Raw genomic sequence first — 22,279 nt, forward strand, 5'->3', positions numbered from 1 at the left:
CTGTAGATGACTGTGGGTAACTGAAACCATGGAAAGTGAAACCACAGATAAAGGGGGACTATTGTACCAATGAAGAAAAACTTAAAGATATTTACGACAAAGCAGACCACTGACTACACATTAAAATCATACACACTGTGTAAGTGCTCAGGGGCTGAAACATGACGGTCAAACCTTCCTGCGAAATAGGGACCGCTTCACAGATTTGTGTGTCATCTTTGCGCAGGGGTCATGTGAATTTTCTGTGTATCATTCAAATTTTAGTATATGTATTGCCAAAGCAAGCACTATTCTTCCATTTTTAAAACCACAATCTCAATCTAGATCTTTGTTTTTATTTGAAATATCCCAGCATCCTCTTAATTTCTTCTTTCTCACACCTATAACAGATTTTTTTTCCCATACAGTTTATAAGATATTAGTTCCGTGCTATAGAGTCTAAGATGATTTTTTTTTATTAACGTGGCACTGGTTAACATAAGCTTCCAGTGCACAACATTATAGTTCATTCTCTGTATACACTATAGCATGCTCACCACCAAAAGTCTTAATTTCTATCCATCACCATAATTTGACTGCCTTTCCCCATTTTGCCCTCCCCTACCCCTCTTTTCCTCTGGTAGTTTGTTTTGCTCATTTATTTCTTTTTTGTTTTATATTCCACATATGAGTGAAATCATAAAGTTTTTGTCCTTTTTTTGTCTGATTTATTTGTGAATTTGACTCTGAAGGCAAGAGAAACAAATAAGATAATTATTTTAATCATTGTATAACATTTCCCAAGTCAGGCCCTCAAGGTCCTCTATCAACTGTTACCCACTCAGCTTTGGAAGTTTTTCCTCTAAGCACTCTAATGCTCTGCTTTTGACCAAGTAACACCTTGACAGAATCTCAGTGTCTCCTCTATTAGTTCCCATCACTGTGATTTTATTTATCCACTTCTCTTGCTTCAGATGACTGTCTCTTCCAACACTGATTTACATCAGTTCTCCAATACTTGTTGATTGTCATCTTCAAGAAGTGTTCTTTGTTCCTTAATCACAAAACACTCGACTCACCCTTTACTCTGGTTGTCCGATTCCTATGTAGATTCAGAGTGAATACATGTTTGTGATTTGCCTTCCACGTTAAATAAGCTGTTCATGTTTAGGGCTTGTAATTTATCGTTTTTCTTTTTTGTGTTTTTATATTTTGTATGTTTTGAAGAGTGCTGGAAAAATGAATCACATATTATTCCATGTGTGTTGATTCATGAATAAAAATATTATTAGAGTTGGTTTGGTTGAAATTGATAAATAATATTTGCTGAGCGTCTTTCCAAATAAAGCAGTGTGGAGGTGAGATGACTGGAAGAAGAAAGAAAGAATTTGCCTCAATTCTCTTGACAGGAATCAGATGATAGAACTCAGTTCCTCGTTTGCATTGCATTGACTTTAAAGTGTGATATAATCATGTATAACTTACTTGCTTAGGGTCTCGCCACAAAGCTTTCATTTAGTTTTTCAGCAAGTGATTTCTTACGCTCACTTTGAAATAAATAAATAAATAAATAAATACGCTCATTTTATTAGTTTCGTGCTATTGTAAGGAGACCTTTTCTTCAACAGAGAAACATGGAAACAATTTTGCTATCAATTGTTCCTTGATGCAAAGAAAAGTAGTTAATGTAGATTGCCAATTATCACAGTCCATAGGAAATCCCTAACTTTTTTAACTTCATCTTCTCCCTTATGCCAGTGAAGAGTTTATGCATTGCATGATAATTTCATGTCTTTATGTGGCAAATACAAGCTATAGGATATTCGGCATAGTTTTCTATGGGTTAGTATAATCAGTGTATAAGCTACTCTCCTAAATGATAGCATAGTGGATCTATCTAGATTTCAAAGACAAGACATTATTTTCTTCCATAATTTCAATTTTGACTGTTCAATTTATACATAAATCTGAGAAAAAGGTTTCCCAGCTGTTACCTGACATAAGGGTTGATATCTGTAGCCTGGTGATCAAAGGTTTATTGCCACTTTTTTATGAGACTATCTCTGGTTTTCTCACTATCGTAGGCATTTCCAATTGCTTCAAGGTGTTTTATAAAATGTGTGAATTGATGTCCTAAGACAGTAATACAACTGCTGCTCTACAGGTGTCTCAGGGTGTAAGAGCTTTTATATTTATGAAGAACTTGGCATTTTGCAAAGCACTTGCACAAACCTTAATTATTTTGATTCTAACAATGAGGGAGCTAGGGAAGTGTTAGAATTCATTCAGATCATGCCAAATTAAGAAAATGCATCAGACTTTTAAAACACATTATTTAAAAATGTCCTTTTGCAGAATCTTCTTGCATAAAACTCGCCATAGTTAGTCAACTACTGTTTTTATTCTCTTCAAGTAAAAAAAAAAAAATCAAGAGAATAATTTCAGTTGTTCCTAGTTCTGGAGGTAAAGAATCTGAGTTTTATATAGTTTAAATCACTTTCAGCAAATTAACCTAGTTCAGTACAATCATCTTTCCACTATAGCACAGTTTTCAGTGACCTGGAGGAAGGAACATACAGCAAGTTTCTTAAAGTCAAGAATGGAACAAATCCCCAAATTTTGAGACTTTAATCCCCAAATGAGACTTTAGCTTGTTATTCATATCATATACACTGAGAAACTAATAAAATTCAAATAGAATATGTAGCAATATTAACAGCATGGTGATTAGGGGAACACTGTCTATTCTGTCTATTCTGAACATGGAACAACATACAAGGAGATAACAACCTTAAGATGAATAATTCAACTGGGAGTGAATCTTATTAAATATTAAGGCCATATCTTCCTTAATAAAAAAGGTAAAAACACAATCTAAGATTCAGCAATAATAAAGTGAAGTGACACAACGAAGGACTTTTTTTTTTATTCTAACAATGTCATTTTAAATTTATTATAATAAATTGGCAAAGAAATGGTAAGTTTTGGAATTTCAATACTTAAAATATTGCAATGGTTCATATTTCTAGAATATCGTATCCTTAAGAGGTTGCAGCTTTTTAACCCAAAAGATGTCATCCTTATGTATGTAGTCTGGAGGGTTTGAGTAGGTGACGTCCTCGTCAGTTCCAGAATAGTAATTATCTTTTTTTTTTGGTGTTTTTCAGTAATATATTTAGAGGGCATGCTATATGTGTCTATCATATGTCTAGCATCCGGGCAGCTTTTAATGGACCGTACGCACATAAAGAAGGACCTGAGTACCACTGGTCACTCTACGAAGGAAAAGTCCCTTATCCCAGGCCTGGTTCTGTAAGTTTAGGCATTTAACAAAGTATTCTTGTTTTTAAAGACTTTCAGTAAGTCTGTTTTGTTCACTGTTTTAGATGCTTTACAAAATGTTGCATTAAACAATTGGAAATTCTACACCTAAAATATGCTTGATCACTTGTATGATAAAGAAATATAACTGTTTATATATAGTTATATGTTTGTTCTTTAGTGAAAATAGTCAATGGGGGGTACATCTCAGCAGTATTATAAAGTATATATTATCATTGATATTTTGGTTATGTAGTGCCACTAAAATTTTTTTTTAAGGGTACTGGTGAATACAGAAACATCCAATAAAAGGCGCGTCATATACTTCCCATCCTCTTCAGAAGAATCAGTGCCACATATAATTTCCAAGCAGGAGACTATAACCACATTTTTATATTCTAATATTTCGTTCAGCCTAAATTCCACAGTTCAAACTTTCTCACTATTGTATATCTAAAAGAAGCTTTTTCTCTGCCTCCTCAGAATACTTAGGCTCTCATTGAACATCCTTGTTGGCTCCTAGAAGAAAAGTGCCAATAAAGAAGTGTTATTAGAGCATAGGAAGTCCCACCACTTGCCTCTGAACTGGTGCTACCAAACTTCTCCCTAACTAGCCATTCAGACTTTTGTGCTTCTAATTGTGCCTCTATCTAAAAATGACGATGATGACAATGATGGTTTTGTATCATGTATCATGCGTACAACTAGGTTGGAAAGAAGTATGATCGTTGTATATGCCATATGAGCCATGGAGAACATTTAACCTGTCATGCAAATCAAAGCCTAGTCTTTTACGAGCAGCTGGTGAAAACCCATCACTGTGCTGATTCCACAAGTACTTGCAAGTCAAGTAGAAACTGTTTTTGCAGAGCCAAAATCCAAAGTGGAAACAAACCTTACCTCCATTAACAAGTGTATAAGGCTTTACCATTTCAATCACTCTCTCTCGCTAGCTTAAAATTATGACTTCCAGTAAGACATAAAGTATATTTTATTTCACTCTATTGATTGAAATTACAATTTAAATGGAGAAAGCCCAATCCTGTGGCTTTGTTGGAAATGCTTCTTGAAACCACATGGTATTAAAGGAGATTTGGAGGAAGTAACTGGTTACTGAACTGCTTCCAGGCTGGTCCAAAATGTTTCCAATTATACATCATGAAAGGACACTCAAGTGAAAAATTCATGCCAAATTAAGAAATATGGCCTGAATTTTTAAAACAAACCATTAAAAATGCCCTCTTTGCAGAATCTGATTACTAAACTGCTGTATTTATACTCTAAAGTGGAAAATTTTTATCATGATAATCATTTCAATTGCTGCTGGTTCTGGAAGAAAATATGTGAAATGAGGGAGCACTTAATAACAAACATGATTCAACATAGTTAAAGATGTTCCAAGAAGTAACTTAAGGTGCTGTTGAATATTTACTTTTAGAAGCAGTGGTTTAAGAATTGAGACATTATAGCAAATATTTCTGGTTTTCTCAATTTATTGTGTCTACTCCATCTAAAAATGATATAAATTCATACAGATTATAGTGGAACAGAAAGTTTTTTTTCCTTAATAATGATGGAATTTGAATATGTTTCTATATTACACTACTAAAGTCTATAGTTATTGAGCCAATTGGAACCATCACCAATCCTATTATCAGAGTCTCAATAATAGGAAAGCTATTTTGTGCCATGATCCTTAACATGGGGAGAGCGAGATTTAGCAGACAAAGAGGTTTGTGTTTTGCTATGAACAATACGATGTTTACCTTCAAAATGTAATTTATCATGTGAAGAAATAAATTATAGGAAATGGAAAACAATGATAGCATTTATGATGTTACACTATTTACCACCTCCAGACTGTACCAATATTACATATACCTCATTTTTCCAGAATTTCTCTGCTTTTTGTGTATTTCTAGTGCTGCACATTTGAAATAATTCAGGCTATTCTTGCAATTTTTAATGTAGATTTCATTCCTGTAATGAGGAATATATGCTTACTAAATGTTTCTAAATTCACAGTTAATGAACTGAACATACTCAGTTTAGCTCTTCTCATAATTGATTATAAATTTGCTCTTCAGGTTTCGGGCAAAAAAAAAAAAAAAAAAGACCTCATCCATTTGTATTTCAGTGTGCCAGCAAAGTGAATGGAGGGAGGTACGGGACCACGAAAGACTATCCCGATGATGCTATCCGATTTGCGAGAAGCCATCCACTTATGTACCAGCCTATAAAACCTGCCCATAAAAAACCAATACTGGTAAAAACAGATGGAAAATATAACCTGAAACAAATAGCAGTGGATCGAGTAGAAGCGGAGGATGGACAATATGATGTCTTGTTTATTGGGACAGGTAAGGAGATTAGAAAGACTCAGAAATATTTAAATTGAGCCATAAAAGCAATACTATTATTAATATTAAAAAATAACACCTATCAGCAAATCTCCTTTGGATCCATTACCTCTTTGTACGCTGCTTATTTGCTACAGTGGAAGAGAGGATTTGGGGTAATTACAGCACATAATTACTAATACATGGTCAATACTTAATACTTTTTAACAAATAAGTGAAGGAATAATTGATGTTAATACACAAAGCTGGTTCCAAGTAGAAGTTATCATAGAGAACGTAGGAAGCCATAGCGACGGTAGTTCTCCTGTCATTCCCCAGCTCCCTCGCCACCTTCTGCGTCTTGGTAACATTTCAAGATTTCTCAAACATTTGGGAAAATAACTTCACCTAAACTTTTAATCACAACAATGTTTATTAGGCCCACCAAAATTAATCATTTGTACCAAACAGGCCAAGTGTTACCCGTAGTGGAGGTAAACTTGTAGACCAAAGCTACAATATCCTTTATTAATAAAATAAAATGTAATCAATATGCTAAAAGCAAAAATATCAAATAAATCTATAATTTCAATTAGTGCCATTTAATAGCTCTAGCTGTGGAAGAGAACTTGGAATCTTGTAACATCCAGGATAATATGTAGCAAATTCTGTCAAGCACAGTTGCTACTTAGGAGAGTAAGCGTTCTACCATACATTACATGAATCATAGCCATATAATTCTAAAGAGACATTGCATATGCCCATATCAGGAATCAGGATATAATATTAATATTGGCACTTGGGCTTCTTAAGTCATACTTTTTGAAAAAGCAAAGATTTAAGTAAGGAAACATTTATTTGATTTCCAGAAATTGATCTTTGGTGCTGGCTACATTTTATTTATTTATTTTAGAAGGTTAATGTTAATACCTAATATGCTCTGCATTGTGGGATCAAGATTAACAAAGCATCGGATTTCTTTAACAGACTTAAAATTACTTGGCCCTGAATTCAGTCATAGTGACATCTAACAGTTAAAAAAAGAAAAGAGTTTCATAAGCAAGATTATATTTGATAAAATAAAATTAATCATGGAAAAATGTATGTTATTTTTAAACATCCTGGAGTGTAGTCCAAGAACGTTTTTAGACATATTTTCTTGGTCGATTGACCAAAGCTATTTGAGAGAATTCCAGAAATATCGGGTATATACTTATGCTATCATGTAAACATGCTTGACTCAAAGACATAATCTTATTGACCACAACTTTTCAGCATAAAAGAACATATTCAATAAATGTGTGATGAGTACAACATTGGAAAATCCCACAAATGATAGTTATTTACCGCCAAATTGCCAGACACATGCTTTAATAGTATGTATGTATGTATGTATGTATGTATCTAACCATCTATCTATCTACAGAGGGAGTCCTTATTATAAAATCATTAGTTGCAAATTAATAATTTGAGTTTTATCATTGCTTTTGGCTTGATGTAATCATTGTGGGATATTTTATGATGTGTGCTTGGTTTTAAAAATTATGAAAGTTTGCATTCTTTTAGTGTATAATACAGGTAATTGTTATTAATTTTATTGTAATCACATTTTATTAACCTAACTATAAGATTTGATAGTTTCTAAACAAATTGCTTAAATACCATAGAAACTCTTAGATCAGTATTTCCAAAGTAACCATTTTTTTTCTGAGTTGTTACTAGCAATACACCAAATTATTTTTACAAGAAAATTAGTGTCTCATCAAAGTTTTTATTGGGAATAACAAATGCAGATTATCAGGAATAATAAAAATAAGATGGGATTCTATAATATTAATATAAATTTATAAAATTATTGATAATTATGGGACCTAAATGATTCATTCAGGAGGACTCATAATACTATTCTCTCAATGGTGTATACTTAAAATTTTTCTTATTAAAAGTCTGTGTGTGGTGCATATATATATGTATATATGTGGTGCATGCATATATATATTTCTATAGTGTGTTGTTCCCTAAGATTAGAAGCGTAGTTTCTTACCAGGGAAGTAGCTTTAGGTAAAAAATTTTCTTTCATCGTACATCAAAGAAGAAGCTAGAATAATTTGGCATCAGTGTTATATATCACTAATTCTGAAGATATTTTGATTTCTGAATCTATAATTACATTTTTGAATCAAATTATTGGAAAAATAATTATGTATTATTTGGTTTACTTTTTGGCCAGACATATAAAGTTGATTTTTTTTTGCTAATTGAAAATATGAATACATAAGTAGTATAATACATAAATACATTGTTTTAAGTAGCAATGATTAAATGTTTCTTGCATCTAGATTTCAAATCTTATTTGAATCCATAGTCCCTACATAGTTTTTAATTGTTTGAAAACCAGATTGTGACAAAACTCCTAGATTATTTCTTCTTTTGTTTTCTTACAGATAATGGAATTGTGCTGAAAGTAATCACAATTTACAACCAAGAAACAGAATCAATGGAAGAAGTAATTCTAGAAGAGCTTCAGATATTCAAGGTATTTTTAGTAAAAATCATAGACAACATTTATGTATTACACACAATTGCAAATAAGTTGTAAATAGGAAAGACAGTATGTCAAATTTTTTTTTTCTAACAAGTGTGTTGTGAATTCAGAGTGAATTGAGGTGAGGAGTTATTTAAAATCCTTCTGCATCTATTATACTGTTATAGACCATTTAAATGTAGAGGCTAGTAATTACTTAGCATGAGAAGAATTTCAATATATGAACTATGACTCAAAGAAATAGCACTTAATATCACATATGAATTCCAGAATCATTATTGTAAAGTTTCGTCTTGTACAAATGTACTATCAGCACAGACAATTAAAAAATAGCAGTAAGTTTCATAATGGAGACGTTCTGGTTTGGCAAGTATACTGCTTTTTATTATAGCATATGAATTACACAGAGAATTTACTAAAAAGGAGAAAAATGCAAAACAATAATGGCAAAATTAGACAGAAATAATTGAGTTGTATATATGCATGGTTGCACACACACACACACACAGTCAAGTATCAATATTTGTGGTAGTTATAGTCTTTACCATGAGACTTTACCATGAGACTTCATGATAATGAACACTGAATTAGTAAATACAGACCATTGATCCTAGTGGAAATATAGGATTAGTTTCCTGTGAGTCTCTAGTCACAACATTTTTATTAACTAATCAATATATAACCTTGTTTATTGTGTGTTTCTGTCTAAAGATACATTATTTAGTATATATTTTTGATTAACATTGAACTTGCAGCCAACAGCACTATAACTCATGCCTGAGCAAAGTTTATTTAACACACGTATTTTCTCCAAGGCACATCACAGCCTTGGAGCTTCGGAACCCTAGAGAGCACTTCAGCACTATGCTAAGGGAGCATTTTAAATGTGAAAATCACCAACAGAAAACACACAAATGTTCAAAAGTATCACCAAATAGTTCCAAGAGGACTCTTGTTTACAGTATGAGAGTTGAAACAAGAAGTCAAAGTATTGCCTGGATCAGCTCAGCGGAGACTGTGCGTGTTGGGCAACTCAAACTTTTTGCTACTCTGTGCATGTACATGCTACAGGGACAGGCTACAATGTCCCCAAATGACTGCAATACACAAGTATTGACATTGTGGTTACAAACAAGTTTTAGCCAGTAGGCAAATTTGCACACACACAATCTATAAATAATGAAAATTGTATATGTATGTAATGAATATATATGAAAATATTTTTATTGATAAAAAACAGTTCATTTCACCTTGGCTATTTCAGAGGTTAGATTCCCCACAGCCAAACCCAAAGCTAATCACATTCCTATCTCAACCAGAGCAGCTATGCTGTTGTTTATTTCGCATATTGGACCTCCGTGTAAGATTTCATTTCATATTAGAGACCATACCTCTTATATTAACAGCATCCACCATAGTGTCTTGTCCATATAAACCCTTAAGCGTTCTTTCCTGAATGAATAAATGAATGCACACATGCATAGAGGGTTGTGCAGCTTAAAATATTTTTATAAAGTGACACAGAGGATCATATTTTCTTTCAAAAAGCAATTCTTCTAAGGGTAATCATCCACAGAGTGGATCCCCCCTGCCAATTGCTTCTCCACTTGCAGAACTGGCCTGAATCTGTGGTGTTCCTTAGATGTACTCGTGTCTCCGTCACCATCCCTGGAATAACACATAGGGTGAAAAAGCCATTGTAGATGGTCCTTCCTCTGGTGCATTCCTACGACAATGAGGTCGTTCATCTTGTTCAAAGCCTCCTGGGTTCAGAGTGACTAACGACAGAGCCTCCTGGGTTCAGAGTGACTAACCACAATAACTCCAACAGAAAAGCGCTTTGTTTAGGCCTTGGGTTAAAACAATTAAAAATCGCATGGTTTGTTAGGAAGAACACCTACTCAAAGATGTGACTGTTTTACTGTCATGGTTCAACTACTTTATAAGAAAGAACACTGGGGTTTTATTATTTAAATATACTTGAGTTTCCAAAGCATGAATAATATTTAAGTGTAAATACAAAAATCACATTCCATAACAAATGGTAAGCTGCTTAAATTATCCACTACTTTTCTCATCTACATGTCTGCACCACTCTTGTAGAAACGGTTGTTAAATAGAAAGCTATATTTTAATAATTGCATTTGCCTATGGATTTACTAAAATGAAAGCTATGGACGGCTTGGCATAGACCCATTCACATATAATATGATTTTAAGTAATTAATAACCATATTAAGGTATGTTCCTATTTCCTTTCTTAACATGGAAACTTTTTTTTTTTTTTTTAATTTTCAGGATCCAGTTCCTATTATTTCTATGGAGATTTCTTCAAAGAGAGTAAGTTGTGTGTGTGTGCTCTATATATGAGCGCACAAAGGATGAAGAACATAAGTACATATGCTTATATATGAACAAGTAACAGTTTTATTCTAACAATAATATCTAGTGATTTACATGTAGTCGAGTTTTTATTGTCTAATTTTAGAAAGGTAAACAAGAGTAGATTTACTTCTATAATCACAAGACATTATTCCATATTTTTTTTTTTTTGCTTATGTTTTCACAAAAATAATGGTAATGATGGTAATACAAAAGAGTGTGCAGTGAAGCACAAACCTCCCCTCCATTTTACTGGTACCAGTTTCTGGTGTAAATTTCTCAGAAATAGTTGATGCATATATTACTCAAATTCATAAATAACCTTTTTATGTTTAGACAAATGGGAACATACAGTGTTAACTGTTCTACCACTTGCCCTTTTTACTTAACAACATATCCTACAGTTTATTCCATGTCTTTCTATATATATATATATATATATATATATATATATATATATATATATATCAGAGATAAAGTCACAAAGACCGTATGAACTCACTTATATGTGAGATATATATATATATATATATATATACATGTATATGTGAGTATAAATATATATATAAATATATATATTATATATAAAAACATATAAATTATATATAATATATATATATTTATACACACACATACACATAAAAATATCTCAAATGAGCTTATAAATACAGAGAACAGATTGGTGGTTGCTAGAGGCTTGGGGTGGGGATGGGTAAAATTGGTGAAGGTGATCAAAAGGTACAAACATCCAGTTATAAACTAAATAAGTACTGATAATGTAATGTACAGCATGGTGATCATAGTTAATAATGCTGTATTGTATATTTGAAAGTTGCTAAGAGAGTACATCTTAAAAGTTGCATTATAAGAAAAAAGAATTTGTACCTATGTGTGGTGAGAATTGTTAATTAACTGAACTTGTGATTATTTGGCAATATATCCAAATGTCAAGTCATTTTATTTATACCTGAAACTAATAGAGTGTTACAGGTCAATTATGTCATAATTTTTAAAATGCAAACAAAAGACCATTTGCTTATTCACTCTCTTATTGAACATTCCTATAGGTCTTTAAAAAAATAAAAACGTACAATGTTAGATAATGAGTCTTTCTACTCAGATACTGAATAAAATAGTAGTCAACTTCTTGAGAACATGTCAAGTCATCCTAACAATTTTGTTATTCATGCATCCAAGTCTATAAAAGTATTTCATATCTTGGAGGAATTCAAGTAGCAGTGTTCCATTCTCTATCCTAGTACAGTAATTGAAGTGGATATTCTCAGAGATAATAGTGTATAAATATGAAAAATCTAAGTGTAAGAGTTTAGTCCATTTCTGCTAGTGTCCTCTCTCTTCTTTGATATCTGTAGCAACAGCTATACATTGGATCTGCTTCTGCCGTGGCCCAAGTCAGATTCCATCAGTGTGACATGTACGGCAGTGGTTGTGCCGACTGCTGCCTGGCTAGAGACCCTTACTGTGCCTGGGATGGCATATCCTGTTCCCGGTATTACCCAACAGGCACACATGCAAAAAGGTGAGACGGAGTCCTTGATGGAATATCAACCTTGCTTAGGAAAACTCTAACACTTTTTTTGTCTTTTTCTTTCTGCACTCATTCCATGAAAATAACCACGTTGTTTTTATTTAAAGGAATTGTAGCCATGTTTTATTCATAGTGAAAGCTTTGAAAACTTGAATTTTTCCTGAAAATAACTCCCATCAATTATTGTGTAGAAACTGGAGCTGAGCATGCTGCTGGGTTTTTATTTTTCCACTCAGGTTTGAATCAATGCTTTCTCCTTCTGAAACTTCTGCTGCAAGACATTAAACCAGTTTAAATAAACTTAAAATGTGGACGTGGCAAGCCACCACACATGAGGGATTTAAAGACTTAAAAGGAAAATAAATAAATAAATTCTAAAATACATCCTGCATTTGCCCCATGTCCTCTCAACCAGCTGTTCTTCATTTATTTCATTTTGAAAGTGAATATTTTAACTCTTAGGCAAATGCATGACCTGTATAATTAATGAAATATGTGACTTAATGCAACACAAATGAAAGGTACTTAAAGACCTCCAAACTCTAATGTCTACAGTTCAACAAGGTCATTGCCACTTGTTAGAGAAGGTAAATCTCAGGATTCTTTGAACAGGAGATCTTGAGGTACAGCAAATGTTTTGAAGAATAAAGATATTTCTTCACTGAAGCCATACGAAATTGTGCGTTCTTTGGGAGAAAATATAAGGGCAAAATATTTTTTATTTAATTTAGAATAAGCATTTTTCTTTCTCTTAATATAGTGACCAGAGACAATAAAAAACAAAATCATAGAGCTATATATAATTTCCTTGTTGAAAAGGAATTTTTATTATCTTCAATTATTCTTACTCTTCCACTTTGGCTTACTTTTCTTTAAACCTTTTTCAAAATTTAAGTTAACCCAATGTAGTATAGTTGTTATTTTTATAGGTTCACTTATATAGTAGAATCTCATCAAAAAACAAAAACTTAGTCACTAATTCAAAACTTTTGTTAATTTGATGTTAGCTTAATTACCATTTCAATGAGTAAAGAAAGGACATAAGCAGATAGTGAAAAGATGCTTTGAGAGGACATTTATGAACTAAATAATTTACAAGGTGAATTATTTTTTGAATATATTATTTAATGACTTATTCACCCATTACATCAATTACTGTGGAATATGCGAGGGATATAGAGAAACAATCACAGTTATTGGAAATAAGAACGTAAAGTGGAGAATGGAATTGTAAGTAAGTAACTCACTACTGAGCACTTACTAGGTATAAGGTACTAGACTAAATGCAATACACATAATACATTATTTAATTCTCAAAATAACCCAACCTTTCAACTCAATTTAGAAGACAGAGATATAAAGTGATTGCAGTTAAAGATAATTTATTGTTTGTACAAAGGCATGCAGTGTTCAGGGAAAATCTTGGAGTTCCATAGGTTAGGAGTGAAGTAGGGGGACTTGAGGGTAGAAAGGTAATATTACCAAAAACAATAAAGTTAGTTATTTTATTGTTATTAGCAACAATAAAAATGTGTATAAACCTTGAGTCAAATACTTATGAATAACAATGTTTTTTGATTAGACAGGCAATAGTGATGATGAATTTTAAACTGAATACTTTCCATTGCCAAATATTTCCTGAAATATGGCACATCTTGTAAGGATGTATAACCACAAGCTTGGTGATATAAATAAAAGGGGTGAGAGATCCAGTCAAGATGGCAGAGTAGGAAAATGCTTGCTTATATTCTCTCTCATGACCATATCAAAATTACAGCTAAACTAAAAACAACAATTATATAATTATAATTAATAGTTCATGCCTCTCTTTCTCCCACAAACTGTATGTTCTTTGAAAACAGCAGCTGTTTTTTGAGAATCACCTGAAGTCTAGCTGAACCAAAGCCCTTCAACTAAGGAATATAGAAGAAGTCAACTCCAAACTGATAGGAGGGGCAGAGACTCAGAACGGGCTGGTCCCACACCCACGTGTGACTATTAAATATCGGGAGGGATATCTCGGCTGCGGAGATTTTGTCTGGAGGAGTGAGGGATCCCAGCCCCACACTGGGATCCCTAGCCTAGGGTTCCAGTGCTGGGGAGAGAAGTTTCCATAACTTCTGGATGTGAAAACCAGCAGAGATTGTGGCTGAGTGAGATAAGGGCAGCTGCGGTCCCAGGTGCTTGTCTTAAAGGGTCTGTGCACTTACTCGCTGATGGACTCACTCTGAGATCCATAGCTGGGGCAACAGCTCAAAAGGTGCCAGGAATATATGGGGAGGAACTGAATTATCTGGTTTCAGGGCAAAGGACTGGAGAGGTAGCTTTCTCCTAAGGGAGGAGCTGGCAGAAGCAATTGTTGTTTTTTGTTTGTTTGTTTTGTTTTGTTAAGCCCTCCCCTCTCCAGGCCAGCACACTTAGGCAGCAGCCATATCTGAGTCTCTGTCAACCTGCCTAACACCATTTGTTCACCAGGATTCCCACAGTCCTCACCCCACCCAACTTTTGGGCCCACCCAAGCCTCTTCCAGTGGCTTTTCCTTATAAATGGCATGCCTTGGCACATACTGTGGACTTTTCTAAAATATAGCAAAGGTTAACAAAACTCAAACAATCAGCATCTGGCTTTGGCATGTCCTGTATCTCTGGCTGAGCAGCCCTAAACCTGGCATTAGTGACAGCTGGCCTTGGTTCCCAGGTTGGCCTCTCAAGGCAACTCCAAGCCCAACATGGGTGGTAGCCATCTGGGGATTACTTTGTGGCCCATCTCAGGTGGCCCCGGGCAGAGACAGGCTGAGACAGAACTTGGCCTGAAGTGCATCCCCTCTCAGGAAGCCCCTAGGCTAGCACACCTGGTGCCAGCTTTGAACCCAGCCAGAGCATCATGTAGCTGCCTCCAGAGACAACACACCCAAAGGGCAAACTGGGCAGGCACCAGAGCCCTGCTCATGCAAATACTGCTCTGTAGGGTCAGCTCCTGCAAACAGCTCCTCCAATGTAGTCACAACCAATGAGCCCGAGCGGCCTTCCCTCCCATTTATGAGGAAACAGCAACCAAGGCTCAACTACAACAGGAGGACACACTCAACCCACATGAGGGACATACCTGGAGCACCCAGCTCAAGTGGCCAGAGAGATTGCACTGCTGAGCTCCACAGAACACTTACTACATTAGGCCACTGCACTCAGACTGGGAGACATAGCAGCTCTACATAATACATAGAAACAAACACAAAGAGGCAGCCAAAATGGAGAGAAAAAGAAACATGTCCCAAATAAAAGAACAGAACAAAGCTCCAGAAAAAGAACTGAGCAAAATGGCAACAACCAATCTACCAGATGCAGAGTTCAAAACACTTGTTATAAAGATGCCTAATGATCTCAGTGAGAACTTCAACAAAGATATAGGAAACATAAAAATGGAATATTGCTCAGCCAGGATACGTAATGGGTTCTTGCCATTTGCGGTGGCATGAATGAACCTGGAGGGTAATTTCCTGAGTGGAGTATGTCAGACAGAGAAAGACAAATGCAATGTGATTTCATGTATATGTGGAATCTAAAAAACAAAGTAAACAACCAAACAAACAAAATGAAACAAACTCAGAGATACAGAGAACATTTTGATGGTTGCCAGATGGGAGGGATGTGGGGGGATGGGTGAAAAGGGGGAAGGGATTAAGAAGTCAAATTGTTGTTACAAAGTAGTCAGGAAGATAATAGGGTATAGCATGAGGAATATAATCAATAACATCATAATAAGTATGGTATCAGATGAGTACTAGATGTATTGGGGTGTTAGATGGGAGGAGACTTGGGACAGTGTGAAAAAGGTGAAGGCACTAAGAAGGGTAAATTGATAGTTACAAAATAGCCACGGGGATGTAAAGTAAAGCACAGGGAATATAGTCAGTAATATGGTAATAACTATGTACATAGCCAGGGGGGTACTAGACTAGTCAGGGGGATCACTTCTTAAATTATACAAATGTCTAACCACTATGCTGTACCCCTGAAATTAATATCAAATAATGTTGAATGTCAACTGTTACTGAAAAATTAAAAAGGGAGAAAAAGTGAAGAGGAATAAGAGGTTCAAATTTCCATATATAAAACAAATAAGTCGTGGGGATGGGATGTACAGCATAGGGAATATAGTCAATAATATTTTGATAGCCTGATACAGTGTCACATGGTTGCTGGACTTATCATTGTGATCAATTCTTTAGATACATAAATGTTGACTAACTACAGTGTACACCTGAAACTAACATAATATTGTATGTTAGCTGCATTTTAATAAAAATCTTTTAAAAAATAAATAAAAGGTGAGGGTGAAAAGAGTTATTTGGAGGAAGTTGAATGAATGGGCAAAATTCTAGACAGGAAGGAATGAAATGCTGGAGCCAGGAGCTGTGCTCATAAATGAATTAGTCAATGAATTAGTTCAGCGACATATAATGGAGATCTTTCAATAGTGTCAGATTCTTCTGAACTATCACTCATCCCTGGAGGAGAACCTTTTGGGTCAGTTCCAGCACATGAAGGGAAAGTAGTGTGTTTTTATAGCAGATCATTTTGCTTCAAACCTAAATAGCAGCAGAAGTTAAAAACTCGTCATTAAAATAAATACTTTTCTGTTCAAAGAGTGAAAATGAGTCAACAGAGGAAAAACATTAATTCGCAATCCAAACCAGTTGTTTAAAATAGTCTTCCAAAATGTACTATAATTTAGAGAGCTAGGCCTTTTTATTTTCCTTGTTCTTGTATTTTGTCTATTTCCAGTATTCTCTTAAAAAGTTTCAAAAAGGCAAGAAATATAAGAAACGTGCGACTTTGAGAATAAAAGACAACTTTGCTTAACCTTTCTAAAATTCCTGAGCATTGACACTCCTTTTTAAATACTGAAATAATGGACAGCTATATTAGGATAGTATAAAATGAACTAAAACCATGAAGGATGTGATATCTTTCTTTTTAAATGCATGTTTCCAATGATTTTAAACAAACTTTTTGCACTGTTCTTATTCACATTGCTTATGTAGAGTTATCTGATTGTAGTTCCCTTTATACTCACCCCACTTGTATAATAAACATGACACAGCATCATTTCTGACAAGTGGAAACTGTTTCCCATTTCATTGACTTACTCCTGCTCCATTATTCATTATTGATCATCACAGTTTGGCTACCTAACACCAGAGAAATATTTGAAGTGAGGATTTAACAAAAGCAGTTTAAATCTCATCTAGAGCTGCTATCAGTTGTGTAATCGCTGTACATACTAGTATAAATTAATACAGGAGTATAAAACCTTTTATTTTGCTTCTTTGTTCTGAAGTTCTGTGTTCAGTTTATCTCAATAGAATGATGCATGTGTCAGTTTTAATCTTAACTTGTAAAACCTCAAGTCTTCAGGTAAGGTTTTCTAATCAACTACATACACACACACACACACACACATATGGTTGATACATATGTATATATGTATATATATCATGCTTTTAAACATAAGTCGTAATTCTAAAATTGATTGTAAGTGTTCATCTACCCCAGCTTTCAACATAAGGAAATACTTAAGCAATTGTTTAAATATGAAGTTGTTAATTGAGATCTGAACTCCTGTGTGAGAAAATACTCCGTATCTTGAAATAGTGTTCCATTGTCATTATTTGAAGGCAGTGAGCAGAATCCTGAGTGGAAAAAAAAAAAGACTGAAATAGATTTTAGGTGTCAGTTAGAACAATTTTATTTTACAAAGTTGGACACAAAGAACCAGGAAATGGAAAAGACATGGATAAGATCATACAGCATGTGAGTGGTGGCACTGGGATTTGAATCTGGTTCCCTTTTCCAAATTGTATCATTGCATATGATTAAAGCATCTCATTGTCACTTTGGAATCCTCACCATCTCCTTCTAGGGTAAAACTTCTGCTTTGCCTCCTGTTTTTCCCACGAACTTGGAGACATGCCATGAGTTAGAGAAGCAAGTCATAGTTTCTGCCTTTATGTAATAGTTCTATTTTTATCTCTAATCTGAATGAATATGCTGACGATCTTGATTTTAAAATTCCAGTACTAATAATGATAATTTCCATTGTCTAATTCCTCAGAAAGATGCTTACAAATTTAAAACAAGACATGTGTTCTGAAATTATTTTTCTATAAAGAATGTTATTTTTCAATTATATATCTAAACAATCTGTAAAATTCAAAAATATACTAGAAGTGATGCCAATTCTAATAGTCAGTCTTGCAAGACATCTAGTTAAAAATCTATAACACACCATTGTGTTGAATAGAGGCATGCAATTTCTACACATTATATCTGAATAAAAGAGTAAGTTGAATATGTAATTAGTTTATGTCTTTTTATTGGCAACTGTATATGTTTGAATTGGTCATGATGGTTATAAAAAAAATATTTGGATTCAAATACCTTTTTTACATGCACCATAGTATACATATATAGGTGTTTTGTGTATTTTCACTCAAATAGTCTGCCTCGAATCCTGCTGTCTTTGTCTGAAACCATCCCTTACCACCCAAGACCCTCATTTCAAACCAGAAGACACTTGTTGAACTAAATTTGTAACTAAATGTAAATAGAACCTTCTTAAATTATTGCTTTAGGATCCAGAATTCAAATTTATGTGAACATTTAAAGAATAGTTTTATATAGATCCTAGCTATTGAATAACATTCAACTGAAATATGGAAAACTACGAAACTGAGATTTTATCCTTGTTTTGTGTGACTGATCAATTATTTTGAATAGCAGAATACTACTTGAATCTTGAATGCAGTTGGCTATATTTTAAAGACTGGAAAATTGAAATCTGAACATCTCCTCTAAATGCATTTACTTTCTTTCAGGCGGTTCCGCAGACAAGACGTTCGGCATGGAAATGCAGCTCAGCAGTGCTTTGGACAGCAGTTTGTTGGTAATCCATAGAAAATCAATTGTTATGGGTTACTTAGAGTGTACATTGAAGAGAAACTGCAAATTTCTTAAAAAGGGTCCTTGCATTCTCCATGGTTGATATATACAAGAACAGTGTTACTAAAAGTATTCTCTTCCATGTAGTTAAAATTTTGTGTTTTTGACGCATACTATTTACTTATTTAGGAAAATAAGGCTTATATACCACTACCAAGCTTCACTCTTACAACTTAAAACAGGAATGCTAGAACAAGAATGCTGCATGTTTTAGGTGGTTGATGTCATAGTGATTTGCAGGACTTCCTTTCCATCACAACACTGGGAATATCTTTACCATGTTATGTAATTGATGATACTTTTATCAAGAGTGATCTAACTTGTACCAACTCTCTTGCTAAGCTTTGGGATAGAATAAAGTGTAAAACTTTGATTCTTTCACCAGAGTAAAGTAAGCTGGGGTTGGTGAGTGCAGATGTAGGTTTCTGAGAAACAATGGTAGGTGGTCTGATGGCAAAAGGATGAGCGGAAATGTCAGCTTTAGGCAAATGTGAGGGCATCGAACAAGACATTGCTAGTTAACTTCCTTCTGCCCCACCCTGTTACCTGCTGTACCTTTTTAATGCTGAGATTTGGGGTATGCCTAACGCTAACTCCTTTAAATGACCTTGCCTATACATTAGTAATAAGTAATAAAAGTTATTCCCTTTGCTACAGGGATCTGAATAAATGATATTTTTAAAATATATTTTAAAAAGATCACTTGATAATATTTAAAGATATTATTTGTTTACCAATAAAATCAAAGTCTCAACGCTGATGTTAACGTTTATGTTGTAGGGGACGCTTTGGATAAGACTGAAGAACGACTGGCCTATGGCATAGAGAACAACAGTACTTTGCTGGAATGTACTCCACGATCTCTGCAAGCAAAAGTTATCTGGTTTGCACAGAAAGGACGTGACACAAGAAAAGAGGAGGTAATCATAGCTGAGCATTCACACCATGGTGTCTTGCATATAGTGTGCAATTAGTAAATAGATGATGATATATTGGGACTTAAAAGATACAGTGCATTGTGCTATATTTGCCATTAAAAAAGTGGGGTTATTTATTATGTATGATTTATATACATATAAAGATTTTTAAATATATATATATACACATAGATTTCATACATATCTATATGCATATACATAATATAAATATGTGATGTATATATCACATATATAAAATTATATAATATATATTTACATATATGTGTGTGTGTGTGTGTGTATATATATATATATATATATATATATACATATATATATAAAATTTAGATCCTGCAAACTGGATTTTTATTCAGGAGGTACTTAGAGTTTCATGATTATAGTGTCATATTGTCAAAATGATAGTCTTAAATTGTATGACCCAAGGCAATGTTCTAGAAAAATAGTAAACTTAAATACCATTGACACGTATATCTAAGACATATGGATAATAGAATTAAAACAACAATAGCAGCAATATTAAACCAGTTGATTGATAAAGCTATGAAATCATGCATGAGGCATCGACCCAGGGGTTCCACTATTGTCCACTGGAAACAAAAGAAGACATCATCTCTTTGGTCCTTTTAAGCAGGTTTGGTGAGGTAACTTGTATTTCTATGATCATTTAAATAATTAAGGAAGAATGAGTTGGGTGATTTTCATAGATGGAAGGATAGGCAACATTTAAAACATATATACAGAACAGTCTGGAGTCAGTTACTGGATACACGAAAGTGAGTCTAGGCCGTTGGTTGGATGTAGGAAGAGATCATGGACGTGAAGCACTTAGGGAAGCAGATTGAGCGTCTCTGGTGTTGAAGTAGGCTTTGGACTCAATTTTAACAAAAGTAGATTTATAAAACTTGAAAGTAGCAGAAAATCTGGTTATATTAAAAAGAAATTGACCTTGGTGAATATTGGAGAAATGGCCCTTGGTAAAGAGAAGGTTGCAAGGGAAAGAAATTCTAGAGACCTGCCTTAGGACATCAGGGAGAATTAATAGGTGCAGAGCAGATGGGGGTGAGTCAACGAAATCTCCACCCCGTTTTGGCACTGGAGACCAGGCATTTGTCATTGGAAGCCAAAATTACTGAGTCCAAATGTAGAGCACATTGATGTTTTATGCTATTTTCCTTAGCCTATTGTGAAACTGAAAAATCTAACATGTTTTTGGTTTAAAATCGTACACTACATTCTCAAAGATGATAAAATTTTTGAACCCCATGTTCCTGGTATAGCTATTAGAGAGAAAGGCACCTCAACTTAACAAAGTCTATTCAAGATAGTATAGACAGGCAATCAGGAAAGAAGTGTCCTAAATTTTATGATGTCATAAGAATAGCCACATGTTTAAAATGTTATAGCATATTGCGCTGAAATAGATTGCTGATTTAGCACTAAAGTATTTTCCATTCCACAAATCTGAGGTGAAACTGTTTTAAATTTCATCATAACTCACTTGCTAGGAGAGGACTTAGGGATATTCTATAGTTCCTCCACTTGAATGGCTTCAAAAGACAGAGAATTCATTTTTCATCAGTAGTTTTCTTCACTCATATTGTTCTGTTTCTAATTTGGAACTCCCCGTAATCTGACTTACTTGGAAATCTTTACCAAAACATTTTGACATGCTGTATCCATCACAATGTCCACTTTTAAGTTTCTTTCTCAGGTTGTTGATATAATCTACGAGTACTTCTGCTTTACCCAAAGCTTTGTCCCTATTTTCAACTACCATTCAAATATTCTCAACTAATATATTTACTGGTATTTGAAATTTTGAACTTACTCTCTGCATTACAAGTTTCCTCATAATCAGATAGTACTTAATTGCTATGTACAATATGTATTTCTATAGCCATGTATGTTGATTTATTCACAATCTAAAACAGAACAAAACACAAAATTGTTGACTTCAACAAAAGCTGAACGTGTATGTATGCTGTATACAAAACAGAATAACTTCGCTTATGTGTCCTTTTAAAGTCTTTTTTGGGTTTGTTTAGAGACTTTTTTTTTTTTTTTTAGTTTTTAAGAGTCCACTGTTTTATTTAAAGACCATTTTTGCATTGATTTGAGTTCATATGAAACATATAAAATAAACACTTTATTATCAAATATTGACCATAGTAAAGGATAGTTGAGTTCACTTACTCCAGTCCTTACCTCATATGGACATGCTTCCTA

The 22,279-nt window shown here is 34.0% G+C and overlaps 1 protein-coding gene and 1 non-coding gene across 3 annotated transcripts in view; one reads left to right on the forward strand and one right to left on the reverse strand.

The window, feature by feature from the left end:
- SEMA3E (semaphorin 3E) overlaps window positions 1–22,279 on the forward strand; it is a 247,692-nt gene that overhangs the window by 207,949 nt on the left and 17,464 nt on the right. For both annotated transcript variants that reach the window (XM_033088911.1, XM_033088912.1), the window contains 7 exons: window positions 3,147–3,291; window positions 5,438–5,660; window positions 8,084–8,175; window positions 10,482–10,523; window positions 11,939–12,105; window positions 18,992–19,059; window positions 19,896–20,035. In XM_033088911.1, the coding sequence (XP_032944802.1) occupies window positions 3,147–3,291; window positions 5,438–5,660; window positions 8,084–8,175; window positions 10,482–10,523; window positions 11,939–12,105; window positions 18,992–19,059; window positions 19,896–20,035 (877 nt within the window). The remainder of the gene's footprint in view (window positions 1–3,146; window positions 3,292–5,437; window positions 5,661–8,083; window positions 8,176–10,481; window positions 10,524–11,938; window positions 12,106–18,991; window positions 19,060–19,895; window positions 20,036–22,279) is intronic.
- On the reverse strand, window positions 182–288 carry LOC117012585 (U6 spliceosomal RNA). The gene has a single exon (XR_004421193.1). It is a non-coding gene; the product is annotated as a U6 spliceosomal RNA (small nuclear RNA).

Source organism: Rhinolophus ferrumequinum, chromosome 20 (assembly GCF_004115265.2).
Source record: "Rhinolophus ferrumequinum isolate MPI-CBG mRhiFer1 chromosome 20, mRhiFer1_v1.p, whole genome shotgun sequence".
Classification (NCBI taxonomy): domain Eukaryota; kingdom Metazoa; phylum Chordata; class Mammalia; order Chiroptera; family Rhinolophidae; genus Rhinolophus; species Rhinolophus ferrumequinum.